General features: G+C 45.5%; 1 protein-coding gene across 1 annotated transcript in view; it reads right to left on the bottom strand.

Annotated features, from left to right (window-relative positions):
* Pitpna (phosphatidylinositol transfer protein alpha) overlaps positions 1–16543 on the bottom strand; it is a 43663-nt gene that overhangs the window by 12941 nt on the left and 14179 nt on the right. The window contains exons 4-9 of the mRNA XM_052756038.1: positions 14810–14901; positions 9842–9849; positions 8810–8884; positions 5540–5623; positions 367–444; positions 112–222 (exon numbers count right to left, since the gene is read on the bottom strand). Coding sequence (XP_052611998.1) covers positions 112–222; positions 367–444; positions 5540–5623; positions 8810–8884; positions 9842–9849; positions 14810–14901 — 448 coding nt within the window. The remainder of the gene's footprint in view (positions 1–111; positions 223–366; positions 445–5539; positions 5624–8809; positions 8885–9841; positions 9850–14809; positions 14902–16543) is intronic.

Genomic DNA, 16543 nt, shown 5'->3' on the forward strand with positions numbered 1-16543 from the left:
AGGGACCGAAGATTCCAGTGCTAGCGACTGAAGGAACAGATCACAGCTCCTGAGCCAAACTGCTCTCCCCCACACAGACAGACGCGGGAAGGCGCCACCCTGCAGACGTACCTTGTGTATGAAGTTCTCCACTTTGTTCTGCAAGCCCCACCACTTGAACTTGACGGTGACCAGTTTGTACGCACACATATATGGGCAGTCTTTCTGATTTACAAGTTCTTGCTGCATTAGAAAGATACCCAGAGGCAGGCTGGGAACTAGAGAGGAAGACCCCAGGCTGTCCGAACCCCACTCACACCCTCCTTCCTGAGGAGAGGCCCACCCACAGCATGCCTGGCCCCCTGGTGGTAAGGGTGCAAACTGTACCTTCCAATTTGGGCCCAAAGGTCCCCGTCCTGTTTTGACAGATTTAAATTTTGCTGGGTCTTCTTCGGCCTTGTAGTCCTGAGAACAGTGGAAATGGGGTTGGAAGAGAGAAAGGGAGGGGAGGGAGGATGAGGAAAGAGCAAACTGATCCTCAGAGAGCATCTCACACCGCTTCTTTTTGGTTTGCTTTGACACATGGTCTCTCTATGTAGCCCTGGCTGGCCTGCACCAACTAATTAGATCAAGCTGACTTCGAACACACAGACATCCACCTGCCTCTGCTACCATGCCCAGCTATAGCAGTTCTTGAAGTTACTTTCAGTATGGGAAATGTTATAGGCAAGATATAGAACTGTGTTGTGGATAGTTTTATGTTAACTTGACACAAGCTAAAGGCTATATAGAGAATTCAAGGCACACCAGGGCTACATGAGATAATGTTTCAAAATAAGTAAGTAAATAAATAAATATCTTCAGATGATCCTAAAACATGGAACCAGAGCTGAGAACAACTAGTCATCATTCTTAAAACTTCCTAGTTTAATCTCCTGGTATGTTTTAATAACATCCATACTGATGTGGACACTTCTTTGAGAAGGCCACAGCTCTTTACTCAGGTAGGTATTACTTTCTTCTCTTAGTCCCTGTAGTAAAAATCTACATTAAAATCTCTTGTAATGACTCTAACTCTGCTTCATAAAAATCCAAGTTTTCAAAGCAGTGGTAAGACGGAGTGGTGGGTGAAGGTGTTTGCTGGTCACCAGGTCTAACAGACTAAGTTGCATCCTGGGATCGTTCAGGGAAGGGATGGAGCTGGCTCCAAAAGTTGCCCTCTGACTCCCACACGCCTGCCGTGGTAGATTGATGCCAGTATTTAATACACAGAGACAATAAGTAAATAATAAGTAAGTAAATGATCAAACACAAATTTAAAAATAAAAAATAATTACTGGAAGTGTTCAACATTTAGAATGTACCCTCTTGTATATTACTAGGCCAGCTTCATTTAATGTTATCTGTCCATCTATCCGTTCATCTATCTAGTTTGGATTGTTTGTTTATTTGTTTGTATTTTTTTTTTTTTTTTTTGAGACAGCTCTAGCTGTCCTGGAACTTGTTCTGTAGCCCAGGCTGGCCTCGAACTCAGAGTTCCCCCTGCCTCTGCCTCCTGAGTGCTGGCATTAAAGGTGTGTGCCACCACTACCACCACTACCACCACCACCACCACCACCACCACCACCACCACCACCACCACCACCACCACCACCCAGCCTCTAGTTCTGGATTTTGTTTTAGAGGCAGGACCCAATGTAATCCAGACTGGCCTCAAACTCTCTACACAGCTGAGGATGGTCTTGAACTGCTGAGCTTCGTTCTGCCCCTTCCCAGTGATGAACAGGAATTATAGACATGAACCTATTTTCTTTAGATTTATTTGATTTTTAAATGTATGAGTGTTTGTCTGCATGAATATATGTGTACCACATATGTGGCCTGTTGTCCACAGGAGGTCAAATCGCCTCAGACTGGAGCTACAGAAGACTTTAAGTCACCATGTGAAACTGGGAACAAGTGTGTTAACCACTGAGCCATCTCTCCAGCCCCTTTACTTATCTACTTTTAAATGGAAATTGATTTTTAATATATACATATATATATACACACACACATATATATTTGTGACAGGGTCTCATTATGTAGCCAATGTTGCTCTAGAACTGTATACATAGACGAGGCTGGCCTTATATTTTTAGAGATCTCCTTAAATTAAAGGCATGCACTACCACATTCAGCTGAAATGAATTTTTGTTTTGTTTTATTCTGGGTTTTTTTTTTGGATTTTTTTCCAAGACAGGGTTTCTCTGTGTAGTTTTTGGAGCCTGTCCTGAAACTCACATTGTAGACCCAAGCTGGCCTCAAACTCACAGAGATACACCTGCCTCTGCCTCCCGAGTGCTGGGATTAAAGGTGTGTGCCACCACTGCCTGGAAAATTTTTAATTGATACATTAAAAACATTAAAAAAGCACCCATCTTTACAGTACCGTGTAACATTTGATACATGTATACATTCTGGGATGTGTAGATCAGGTTAAATGTATGGATGTGTAGATCAGGTTAAATGTATGGATGTGTAGATTAGGTTAATTATATCTACTCAAACATGTATTGTTTCTTTATCAACATTCAAAATATTTCAACTCCATCATCATCCCTACATTCATTCTACCGTACAACAGCAAAGCAGAGCTTACTCCTAACTGCAAACTGTACCCATGGAGCAGCCTCCGCCCTCCCCTCAGTTACGGTACAAGCCATCCTTTATGTTCAGTACACGGGCTTTCGTTTTCAGTTGTCCTATTCTACTGTCTAATGTGGGTTCATTACAGCATCTACGCAACAACAATAAAGATCATAAATCACACACTAGGAAAATATTACTATTTATTTATTTATTTATTTATTTATTTATTTATTTGGGATGGAGCACAGTTGAGACAGAGTCTTGTATAGTCCAGGCTGGTTTTGAACTTAATATGTAACCAAGGCTGGTCTTACACTCCTCATCCTCCTATCTCTACTCCCCAAGTGCTAAGATCAAAGGTATATACTACCACATCTGGCTATATCATTACTTTTTTAAAAAATATTTATTTATTATGTATACAGTGTTCTGCCCGCATGTGTCCCTGCATGCCAGAAGAGGGCACCAGATCTCATTACAGATGGTTGTGAGCCACCATGTGGTTGCTGGGAATTGAACTCAGTACCTCTGGAAGAACAGTCAGTGCTCTTAACCTCTGAGCCATCTCTCCAGCCCCCTATATTATTACTTTTTAAAGATTTTACTATCTTAAAAATTATATATGTGTGTGTGTGTGTGTGTGTGTGTGTGTGCGCGCGCGCGTGTGCATGTGTGCGTGTGCGTGTGCGTGTGCGTGTGTGCAGTTGAGTGCAGGTGCCCTCAGAGATCAGGTCCTACAGCTGGGACTGTAAGTGAGCCATCCAATGTACATGCTGGGACGCCAACTCCTGTCCTCTGCAGGAGCAGTATGTGCTCTTACCACTAAGCCATCTTTCTAGCCCCTTACACACCATCATCATCATTATTATTGTTATTTTTATTATTATTTTGTGGGGTTTGTTTTATTTTGTTTTCAAGCCAGGGTTTGGTTTGGTTCTAGGGTAGCCTTGGTTGCCCTAGAAATAGCTCTGTAGACCAGGCTGGCTTCAAACTCAAAGATCTGCCTGCCTCTGCCTTCTGAGTGCTGGGATTAAAGGTATGTGCTACCACCTTTGTTTGGTTTTTTAAAGACAGAGTCTCCTTATGTAGTCCTGGTTGTCCTGTAAGTAGCTATGTAGACCAGGCTGACCCCAAACTCACAGAGATCCACCTGCCTCTGCCTCTAACCAAGTGCTGGGATAAAAAGGCATGTACCATACCACCAGGTTTATTGTTTTTTACTATTCCCTCCACTCCCACAATAGAGATGGAAGTTACTCAAATTACATAGTTCTTATTACTCTAATATTTGTGAAATATATTCACATATTCAGTTTGAGAAAACTCACCTGGCCATATATTTATGATGTATTTACTTTGCTATGTATATTGTATTTCAGTAAAAAGGGTTGTTTTGTTTTTTGAAAGTCCCCCTATACGTCCAAGCTGCCCTAGAACACCTAATCATCTTGCTCCAGATTTCTGAATAATGTGATTCTAGGCATGTACCATCACCCTGGATATGCATCTTTTTGGGAATGCCCCAGTGAAAACATCTCAGTCCTGGGTAGAGAGACGGCTCAGTGGATAGACGCTCTTGCCAAGCAAGTCTGATGACCTGAGTCTGATCCCCAGAACCCACAGTGAAAGAACAACTCCAAGAGCTATAATCTGACCTCACATGTGTATATTATGCAGATACAATAATAATAAATAAACAAGGTTCAATATGTAAAGGTACTTGCCACACAAGCCTGGTGACCTGAATTTGAGTTCACACAAAGGTAGAAGGAAAGACTGATTCCATCAAGTTGTCCTCTGATCCCCCCATCATGGGTGTGTATACAAGCATGAGTGTGAGTGTGTGCACGTGGAGGTCAGGAGACAGCTTGAGGGAGTCCTTTCCTTCTACCACATAGCTAGCAGGGATCAAACTCAGGTTGTCTGGCTTGATGGCAAGTGTCTTTAATCACTGAACCATCTTGCTGGCCCAAGAAACTTAAAAGTGTGTGTGTGTGTGTGTGTATGAGAGTTTTACCTACAGGCATGTATGTGTACCATGGGTAGTACCCATGGCAGCAAATCCAGGTCTTCTGCAAGAGCAGTAAGTGGTCTTAAGCCCTGAGTCATCTCTCCAGCCCCATTGGCCCAGAGAACTCTTTTTTTTTTTTAAGATTTATTTATTTACTTAGTATACAGTATTCTGCCTACATGTGTCCCTGCAGGCCAGAAGAGGGCACCAGATCCCATTACAAGTGGTTGTGAGCCACCATGTGGTTGCTGGGAATTGAACTCAGGACCTCTGGAAGAGAGCTCAGTGCTTAACCACTGAGCCATCTCTCCAGCCCCGGTCCAGAGAACTCTTAACACTGACTTTAGAAATAGCCATGTCAGGAAACTTAGTGAGACCCAGTGTTACCTGGGCAGTCCAGTGGTGCATACCTTTAATCCCAGCACTCAGGAGGCAGAAGCGGGTGGATCTCTGTGAGTTCCAGGCCAGCCTGGTCTACAGCATGAGTTCCAGGCCAGTCAGAGCTACACAGAGACCCTGTCTTGACAAACTAAAAACTAACAGAACAAATAAATAAATAAATAAAACTGTTACCAGGTATGGTGGTGCACAACTTTAATCCCAGTACTTGGGCGGCAGAGGCAGGTGGATCTCTGTGAGTTCTAGGCCAGCCTGGACAACACAGCGAGACCCTGCCTCAAAAAGGAAAACAAACAATAACAAGAGTGCTGGGCATGCAGTTCAGTGGCAGAGTGCTTGTCTGGCACGTGGCAGGCCCTGGGCTTAGCCAGCAGTACCATAGAAACAATAACAACAATAAAACAAACGATGCACACCAGAGAGAACGCCTTCTGAGCCAAGCTGGGTAACTAACGTTCCCTGGTCCTTTCACATTTACCAGTCACTTCTGCACCCCGAAGTCTTTTAGGGAGCCCCTACCTTGCTAAGTACTTGGCTTCGATCAGCAATGTCTATATATATAGCTTCCACATGTTTCCATGTCTCAGGCTCCAGTTTATGCACCTGCAAGAAAACGGGAGACCACTTGTCATGCACGTGCACTTCTGTTAGAGACAAGCATCCTTACCTGAAACAGGGACAGCTAGAAACAGATCTTCCCACGCCACTGGTGGGATATTCCTACTAGTAAAGAATTATTCAAGGGTTAAACATCTACAATCTGAAAATCCAAAACGATCCCAAATCTGAAACATGGCATAGTGAGCTGCCATGAGGCCACAAATAGAAAATTTCACACCTGATCTCATGGTGGGCTATGGTTAAATGTAAGCAGGCTAAAGTGTCATGTAAAATACCTTCAAACTGTGTATATAAAGTATATATAAAACACAAATGATTTGTTTATATTTGGGTCCCTCCCCAATATATCTTGTTACTTGCATACATCCTAAAAATCTAAAGTCTGAAAGCATTTCAGATAAGCACTACTTGAGCTTACAGTTGGTACAGAGTTACTCAAATGTGCCAGAGATTGGACAGCATCAGGATCTGTCTTTAGACTCAGTTCACTTCAGCAGGCTCCACCAAATATCTGCACTGTTCCCACTGTACCCTGGGAGAGGACTCAATACCCCTGGATTTGCTGCCTTTTCACAAATTCAATGTACAAAAGGTTACAATAAAGAATAACATTTCCGGCTGGGTGGCGGTGGCGCACGCCTTTAATCCCAGCACTTGGGAGGAAGAGCCAGGCGGATCTCTGTGAGTTCGAGGCCAGCCTGGTCTACAGAGCAAGATCCAGGACAGGCACCAAAACTACACAGAGAAACCCTGTCTCAAAAAATGAAGAAAAAAAAAAAAAGAACGACGTTTCCTTTAGCTCATCCCTGACCCAACCTCAACTCTAGCAGCAGACAGTACAGTCTGCGTGCAGAGTTTTCTTTACTACTAACAATAGCATATAAATACATACATGGGTTCATAGATGCTCTTCTTAGCTTTATTTCATTTTTATTCATATGTATGTGTGTGTCTGTGTGTCTGCAATGTGGGTGTGTGTGGGAGCCGTCAGGGGCTACAAGAGGGTGTTGGATCCCTCAGCTGGAGACACAGATGTTGTAAGCTACCCAGTATGGGTACTTTGAACTGAACTCAGGTCCTGTGGAAAAACAGTAAGAGCTCTTAACCAGGGGCTGGAGAGATAGCTCAGTGGTTAAGAGCACTGAATGCTCTTCCAGAGGACCTGAGTTCAGTTCCCAGCACCCACACGGCAGCTCAAAACTGTATGTAATGCAAGTTCCAGGGGACTCAAAACCCATGGCAAAACACTAATGAACATAAAATAAAATAAAATTTAAAAAAAGAGCTCTTAACCACAGAGCCATCTCTGCAGCCCCGTAGCTCATCTTTTCTTTCTTCTTTTCAGACAAGGTCTCACTCTGTAGCCCTGGCTGTCCTGGAACTCAATCTGTAGACCAGGCTGGCCTCGAACTCAGAGATCCGCCTGGCTCTGCCTCCCCCGAGTGCTAGGACTAAAGGTGTGTGCCACCGCCGCCCGGCTTTTTTAATTTCTTTTTCCAATTTTTTAACATACTCATCCCTAACTCCTATTACCACCCTTTGCATCCTCCCACCCAACTTTGAGATTATTTCTTCTTCTTTCCTCATCCAGTGCGGTTTGTGGACTACTACTGGGAGTGGGGCCTGCCCGCCCTACTGTCTGGTCAACCTACCAGGGGGTCACATCTTTAAAGAAAACGGGCCGGGCAGGGGTGTCTCAAAAAAAAAAAAAGAAGAGAAAAGTGACTCTATGTGATGGCTATTCTTGGTTGTCAACTTGATTACATCTGGAATTAACTAACCCCAATGGCTGGGTACACCTGTGAGGGATTTTCTTTAATTAAATCATCTGAAGTGGGCAGGTCCTCCTTTAATCTGGACCACACCTTCGACGGCAGCCTATCCAAAGGACATGAAGAAGGAAGCACTCGCTCATTGCCTGTGTGCCCTCTTTCTCACTGGCAATTAGAGTGAAAGTCTACTCCTTCACCGGCATTAGAGCCTACTTCTTCAGGATTCCGATGGATACTGACGACCAGCTAAGTCATCCAGCCTTGTGGATTGAACAACTCCTGGATGCTTAGATCTTTGTTTGGTAAACAGCCATTATTGGACTGGCTGGGCCCCGGCCTGTAAGTCCGTCTAATAAACTCCCTCCCCTTTTTTTCCCCTCTCTCGATTCTGTCAGTCCTGTTCCTCTAGAGAACCCTGACTAACAACATGCTCTCACTTTCTCAGTAGCAATCAAATGCCAATAGCTCCTCAGTTAGTGGAGAGATGGGTTTGTCTGTTTGTTTGCTATTGAGACATGAGACCAAAACCATGTAAGCCCTGACTGTCCTGGAAATCTCTCTGAGGACCAGGCTGGCCTCAAATTCAGAGAGCTGCCTACCTCTGCTTCCTGTGTGCTAGAATTAAAGGCATGTGCCATCATGCCTTGCGAGGGTTTCTCTGTGTAGCCCTGGCTGTCATGGAACTTACTCTGTAGACCAGGCTGGCCTTGAACTCACATAGCTATGCCTGCCTCTGCCTCCCGAGTGCCGATATTAAAGGCATGCGCCACCACTGCCTGGCTTCCCTCAGCTTTCTAATGGTTGCATAGTATGTCACTGTTTGGCTGCACAATTTATTGGTGTCCCACTGATAGGGTCTTTCATTGTTTTGGATTTGTGCTGAATCTCCTTGTATATGTTATTTCACATGTGAAAAAATAGTCTCACACATGCCTAGGTGTAGAATTGTAAGTTGAAAAGAGCCGGAATATACTTTAAATTTGGAGAAGTAATGCAATTATAATTTATTTATTTATTTGGCTTTTCGAGACAGGGTTTCTCTCTGTAACAGCCCTGGCTGTCCTGGAACTTGCTTTGTAGAGCAGGCTGGCCTATGCCTCCTGAGTGCTGGGATTAAAGTGCTGGCACAATTATGATGTTTTAAAGACATCGTTCCTGGGTATCAGAAACTGCATTTTAGACCAATCCCAGCTCTACAGGAAAGCCCAGCAAAGAATCTTAGAGATGACATTTTGCAAATCAATGACAGGAAACCGCACTGTAGGGCAGTCTGGAGAAGCCTTCCTAGCCAGGCAGAAGAGAAGCACAGAGAGGACCCCGAGGCAGGAGGCAGAGGTTCCAGGGCAGAGAGATCTGCCAAGGCCTGGAGCCCTGGGGCTCGAGAGGTGATACTTACATTCTCCTGGGTGCCAAGATCCGGCTTGTGCCAGGTTTCAATTTTAATCAGAAAGTCTTCTTTCATGTACTCATTCTGGAAGAGGGAACAAATACCTAAGGTCGGAGCTGGAGGGTCACACAGCCTGAAGTCCTGGGTGGTCCCAGAACTAGGTCTGCCTCACATAGATGAGCACCCCAAGTTTACAGAGGAAGAAAATGGAGTTCGAAATCTTAGATGACTTGGCTGAGGCCACAGAGCTATCACACAGTGAGGCCCAAAGCCCCTCCTTGTCTGAGTTTAGAATTCAGTATTTAACCAGTCTTCCATACTACTTCATGAACAGAATGCAAATGTACCCAGCAGCCCACAAAGTCTCTGGCTGAGGAAAGTCTTCACGCTGGCCCCTTTCTCTACATCAAGCCCTTTGTTGAGGCCAGCCCTCTACACAGATTTTTTCCCCTCCCTTGGTGCTTTTCAAAAACTGTAACACCTGTTTAAAAAACATTTAATTAAAGGAGCTACATGAAGGAGGAAAAGAGCCCCTTGTCCCTGGCAGGGATTAGTTCTGCAGCAGGGACAAGCATTGGCAGATTGTGCTGAAGAGTGAGAGCTTGGGGGATAAGGGGCTGGTTCTGGAAGAACAAGCTTGGTGATGTCACAATGTTGCCAGTGGTCAGTGTTCACTGGAGTCAGCAGATGCCCAAATGGGACAGGAATGTCACGTTCAGGCTGGCTGAACTGAGACGTCTGTACAGCCCTGGGTAGGCATGACCGTAGGGAACAATGGAGAGCCTCAATTCATTCTGTACCTCAGAGACTCAGAGTCAGGTCTGACCTGGTAAAGACACCATGAGTCAATGCAGTTAAAGCTTTGACTGGCAAGATCCTCATTAGGACTGAAACGCTTGAGCCTCGACACCCCCAGCATCACCGGAGGGGAACGAGAGAACAGCCAGAACGTCTAGTGCAGGTATACCTTTATTTCTCCTTTTCTTACATATCATCTAGAACTCCAATCCTCCTACCCCAACCCCTGCCAGAAATACTTACTGTAATAACTGCTCCGAGGCAAGGACATGGAAAAAAGAAAGAAAGAAGATTAATGAAGAGACTATGAAGAGCAAAGACTTCTCCACTCCCCATGGCTTCCTCCATACTGACCTCTAGCCCCAGCTTGCATTAGGAAAGCCTCAGTGCATCAACCCCTCCTTCCCCCAAATTCATTCCAAGTCCCAAGGGACCAAATCTGGGATTTAATTAAGATGACGCCTATATGGGCTTCTTCGGATTCTCTCTGATAGAACAAGAAAAGGGTGGTCTCTGATCAGCTGACACCCTGAGGCCCAATCAATCTCCCATGAGAGAATCACTTGGGTGTCCCCACTCCCGGGGGACACAGAGCAGGGTCTTCCAAGCCAGGCTGTCTTTTTGATGGTGGCCTCCTTCCTCACACTGTAACCAAACCTCGAATGCTCTATGCTCCTGCCACTGTAATGGGATCCCTCGGAAAGCACAGGTCAATTATTTATCAGAGAAAATGACTGCAGCTTCCATGTCACTGGGGAAGAGCCCAGCTCTCCTCCCGACAGCAGCTCAGTTCATTTTGTACCCTACCCTGTGTGCGATCCCAGTTTCTGGTAATGCATACTGCTGTTTTTGGAGTATACAGAGGGCCAACAAACTCCATCACCCCAAAAACAAACAAAAAGGTAAAACTAACACTCGTGCCATGGAATTGGGAAGCTGACAGCATAAGGGCTATAAATTACCTTGTGCACAAACAGCCCAGATTGTCAGGAATTTTCCCGAGCCCAACCAAAGACACTGGAAGTACCAGATTAGGATTAAACTGGCAACTCCTCTATTAGCACCTTGAGAAAGTCACTGGGGACAACAGAAATAATGGGTACAAATATGCATCCAAAGACACCAGTCTGGCAGAGACTCTCGTGTTGTCACAGAGACAGTAGCTTCAGGCTGACCTGGTGTGATGACCCTGGGCATTAAGCTTCTCCTACCAGCTACCATATTTGGACTCCACATTCTCTAAGACACCCTCTCCAATCTGGCCTCGGTAGGACACAAGAATCTGCTCCCTTGACTAAGCTGACTGACTGCACCATCACACTGTGTTTTCCTACTTTAATTTCATTTCTATGTGGAAGATTCCCAAGGAAAGAACGTCCTGATCAGCAAATAGTGTCCAGTTTGACCCATAACTCTGTATTTCACTACCACTGCAGAGTCTGATGTTTGAGGTTTTTATATGTTAGTATATGAGCCATTGAGAAACAGATCCACCAAATTCTGAAAAAATTGGGTTTCTAAACCCAGGAGGGTGAGGACCCTGCTCTCAGCCTTTAGTATCAACTCAGCTGACTAACTTCCCTCTAATCCTATCCAATCTCCCTTCCTTCCCAAATGTCTCTGTATCCAAATCAACTACAAAGGAAAATGGGGTTTTCCCAATAAGACTAATAATGCATCTTATGTTAGAGGGATTTTTTGAGACAGGGTCTTGCTATGTACCCCAGGCTAGCCTTGAAGTTGTGATCCTCCTGACTCATCTTCCTGAATGCTGAGTTACAAATATTTACTACTATGTCCAGTTTCTTAATGTGATATTTTAAAAGCCTGACTTAGTGGTACCGTCTGCTACTGAGGGAGAAGACAAGGGGAACATATTTCTCCTCTTCCCATTTTCATTTACAGCCTGACCTATGGGCTTCAGGAGAAGAGATGGAAATAAAGTAAGAGAACTTGATGACGATGGAGCACACTAAATCCGTTTTCACTGCTCCCAGAATAAGGCTGGAGCCATCCCAAAGGCAGGGGGTGGGGTGACTCCACACTCCTTTTTCCACTTCTCCTCAAACTTAGACGTACTGAGGACAAACTAAAATGCTGGCGCTCGTATTCTCTGTCCCGCTGGCCTCCAGGGAGGATCAGAAGGACCCCCTCATCTGTTCTATCTCGTATTTTAAAAGAGGAGGTACCCAGATGAACAGGTCTAGGAGTCGGCGTGTTCATCCGTAACGAGTGGATCCCACTAGGAAGTGGCACTACTAAGAAAGTACCTCCCCCACCCCCACTTCTCTTCATGGAGGAGTTATTCTTTCGTTTGTCAAGGATGGATGTGTGAACTAACGTTACTGTGTAGGAAACTGCCATGCCAGATGCAGCACATTCTCCCAAGTGTTACAGAGTGGACAATGGCATCCCTCAGTTAGCACAAGCTATGTACCCAGAAACCCAGGCTACGTCTGCCTCAAGCTGACTAAGATTCTTACAGCGTATGCTCAACACGACTATCAGACATCAAGGAAAGTCACCTTTGTCCCTGTGCCAGACACACCCTGCCATACTCCACTTTTTTTTTCCTTCTTAATTTACTGTGCTGGATCAGATCCAGTGCCTTGGGCTAGAGTAAGCACTTTACCAGTTAACTACACCCCTAAACTTGATCTGGACTTTCGGGGGTGGTTTACAGGGTAGGGATGGGGATGTGAAGGGACTGGGGTTAAAACAGAGTCTTTCTACATAGACCAGGCTGGTCTTAAACTTGCAGAAATCCAGCTGTCTGTCTCCCAGGTGCTAGGATTGTGCCACCATACCTGGCTCTTGTACACTGCTTTTTAAAATCATGAATCAAAGCTCAGCATGGTGCTACAGGCCTATTATCCAAGTACTTGGAAGGTATGAAGCAAGGAGGATCAGGAGGAGTTCAAGGCCAGTCCCAAACTCTTCTAAGACCAGCCGGGGCTACTTAAGACCGCCTTTCAAACACACACACACACACACACACACACACACACACACACACACACACACACACACACCCCTAATTCTAAGCATGTAACAGTTTCCTGTCCAGTGCATATAGAGTAGTAAAACTTGCATTTTCAGCTACAACAATGAAACTGTCCATAGCCTACGGACCACCATTGATTGTGTATCTCCTGATAAAAGGTCCTTGAACTTATATAGGGCCATGGGAAGACTGGAGTGGGCAATGACTTCGGTTACTCCCAAAGTCCACAAGATAAGGACACACCTGGGTCACATAAGGATTACATGCTTATCAGATACAATCTAGAGAATAAAGAGAAAACAGCCAGGGAAGCAATACCGGTGAGCAGAGGCCGGCAGGACCAGAGCCAGACAGCCTGTGCCCACAATGGAAAGCTAGCAGGAGGAAAGAACACTGACCTTGGAGGTCAGTGGACATTCAGGGTTCCCTGGCATGTGAATCAGTGCCAGCATAATCTAAGAAATCTACTCCTAAGCCAGGGGTCATGAGTCACACCTGTAACCTCACACAAGAGGGCTGCTACAAGTTTAAGGCTAACTGGGGCTATACAGCAAGTTCTAGGCTGCTGAGCTACAGGCTGAGACCCTTCCTGGGGAAGGAAGGAGGAAGAGGGAGAGAGTTGAGGGGAGCTATCTCTAGATAGTCCCTCAGACCTCAGAATCTTGGAAAGCTGGGTCCATGCTACTCAGAAGGAATCCCAGAATGTGTTCTAGAATAGAAAGTATCTCTACAGAGGCTCCAATCTTTCCTTTCTTTCTAAAACTGAACCAGAGATGATTCTACCCCCCTGCTACAATGTGAATTTCTTATATAGACCAGGCTGACCTCAAATGCACAAAGATCCAACTGCCTCTGCATCTTAAGTGCTGGGATTAAAGGCGTGCGTCACCAAGTTCAGTGTGTCTCCCAAATATTTCTGATCTGTAGTTTATAAAATTCATGGATGCAATGCCCACAGACACTACTGACCAGCTATACATTCACATGATAGGATATTATGTTATTATAAATATTAAGAAACAACAGGGGAGCCTGCATGGGACCAAACTAGGCCCCTCTGCATGTGGGTGACAGTTGTGTGGCTTGGTCTGTCTTGGGGTCCCTGGCAATGGGACTAGGATTATCCCTGGTGCATGAATTGGCTTTCTGGAGCCCATTCTCTATGGTGGGACACCTTGCTCAGCCTTGATGCAGGGGGGAGGGACTGGGTTCTGCCTCAACTTGATAGTTAGGCTTTGTTGACTCCCCATGGGAGGTTTTACCCTCTCTGAGGAGGGGATGGAAGACCGGGGAGAGGGGGGAGAACTGTGGCTGATATGTAAAATGAAATAAAATTTAAAACAAAAAAAAATACAAACAACAGGGTCCTGGAGAGATCGCTCAGTGGTTCAGAGCACTTGATGCTATTTCAGGGGAACCGGATTCAGTTCCCAGCACCCACAAGGCAGCTCCCAATCACGTGTGACCCTAGTTCTGGGTGATCTAATGCCCTCTTCTAGCTCTGGAGGCACCAGGAATGGACATGGTGCAAATATATACATACAGGCAAAACAACATACACATTAAAAAATTAAAAATAATTTTTAAAAAATTAGCAATTTTTTTGCCAGGTAGGGTGGCGCACACCTTTAATCCCAGCACTTGGGAGGCAGAGGAAAGCAGATCTCTGAGTTTGAGGACAGCCTGATCTACAGAATGAGTTCCAGAGCAAAGGCTACACAGAGAGACCCTGTCTTAAAAAGCAAAAACAGCCGGGCAGTGGTGGCTCACGCCTTTAATCCCAGCACTTGGGAGGCAGAGCCAGGCGGATCTCTGTGAGTTCGAGGCCAGCTTGGACTACCAAGTGAGTTCCAGGAAAGGTGCAAAGCTACACAGAGAAACCCTGTCTCGAAAAACCAAAAAAAAAAAAATAAAAAAATAAAAAATAAAAAATAAAAAAGCAAAAACAGACAAAAAAATCGAAATTGTCAAACTAACCCCAAATGAGAGGAGTTTGTTCTGTGCTGTCTCTGGCTATGACTATCAACTCAGCTAAGTAGTATGGATAACACTGACACACGTTCCCAAGCCTTAGGGAGGCCCCCCCAATCCCTCCACTGGCTTATTCTGAAAAGTAAACACAAACCCTGACTCACCCACCTCCAGCTCCCTGTCCACTTCTGCCCACCTCTGGCCCAAATCTCAGCTCTGGGCAGCTCTGTACTCACCGGTTCTGCAGTAAGGGTAGGCATTCCAGGCTTTCTCATGTATATTCAGGGCTCCTTCTGGGGCCAGCATTCGAACAAATGTGGGTACTTTGCTGTAGTGAGAAAAGAGGTGATGAACAAAAAATGGAGGCAAGAGAAAGCAGATAAGTTTGCACAGCAGTCCTCGGCCCACAGCTCCTGCTTTTTCAGTGTCTAAAGCTGATATGCACATTTCCCTGAGATAAGCAGGCTACTGTGTTGAAGAAGTCACCTGCCAGAGCCTGACACCTCGGCTTGACAGGCTACAGATAGCACCAACCCCTGCTCCACCACTCACCATGAACAAGAGCTTTTGAGACCCTGGGCTGCCTGCTGCCATTTTTCAGACATTTCTTTCTCATTATAGTCATCCAGAGCCCACTGGGAATCAGTACATCCAGGGTTCGACTGCACTCAGACTTAGGTCTCCTGCTGGTGGGGCCAGCCGACTAGCTTAGAACGAGGGTTCCAAGGGCTGAGAAGACGGCTAAGTTAGTACCTCCCTGAGTGTGGAGCCCCAGCACCACATAAAAAGCTGGCTGTAATAGCACTGGTGACCCCAGTGTTTGGGGCTGGGGACAGAGAAGGAGGATTCCTAAAGACCATGGACAGCCAGTCTAACCCATTAGTTCATTTAGAGACCCCACCTCAAAAGTGAGTGGGGGCTGGGAGTGGTGGCGCACTCCTTGAACTGCAGCAATCAGGAGGCAGAGGCAGGGGAGTTTGAGGCCAGCCTGGTCTACAGAGTTAGTTTTAGGACACTCAGGGCTACATCTTTTCGGTGATAGAGGAAGACACCCAATGTTGACCTCTGACCTTCACCTGCACACACACATAGTAATTATGATATCAAACCAGCTGGTCTATTTCCCCAAGTTCTCAGGGAACAGGGCGGCCTCATAGTCACCTGCCTCCCAAGATAAGTATTTTCTTCTCCCTTCCCGCTTCTCCCCTGCCCCCTCAGTTTTGCCTCTGTCTCTTCCCCTTCCACAGAGTCTCATGTATCCTACACTGGCCTCAATCTTCCAAGCCTTCTGCCTCTACTTGCCAATGTTAGCATTACGAGCCCATAACAGCACACTCAGTTTATGTGGTGCCAGGTATCAAACCCAGGGCCTTGATCATGCTAGACAAGCATTCGGCCAACTAAGTGACATACACAGCTCTTCTTTCAAAACAAACAAACAGAAAGTCTCCCTCTGTAGGCCAAGTATGCAGAGTGGTTTCTGTCAACTTGACACAAACATAGACCTATCTGGGAAGAGGGACTCTTGATTAAGAAAATGCCTCCAAAAGACTGGCCTGTAGGCAAGTGTATAGACATTTTTCTTGATTTATGGCTGATGTCGGAGGGCTCAGCTCAATGTGCGTGGTGTCATCCCTGGGCAGGTGGTCTTAGATGGTATAAGAAAGCAGTCTGAGCAAGCCAGTAAACATCCTTCCTCCATGGCCTCTGCTTCAGGGGCTACCTCCAGGTCCTTATCTTGAGGTCCTGCCCTGACTTCTCTTGATGACAGAATATAATCTATGAGGTGAAATAAACCCTTTCCTCTCCAGGTTGCTTTTGGTCACGGTGTTTATCACAGAAAACAAAACAAACAAAAAAAATCAAACCCTACCTAGGATCCAAGCTACCCTTTAACTCACTATGTAACCAAGGCCGACCTTAAACTTAGATGCCCTCGTCTTTTCTATTTTGTTTTTTATTTTGTTTTG

The sequence above is a fragment of the Peromyscus californicus genome, unplaced genomic scaffold (genome assembly GCF_007827085.1).
Source record: "Peromyscus californicus insignis strain IS unplaced genomic scaffold, ASM782708v3 Scaffold_3__1_contigs__length_106647218, whole genome shotgun sequence".
In the NCBI taxonomy this organism is placed as follows: Eukaryota; Metazoa; Chordata; class Mammalia; order Rodentia; family Cricetidae; genus Peromyscus; species Peromyscus californicus.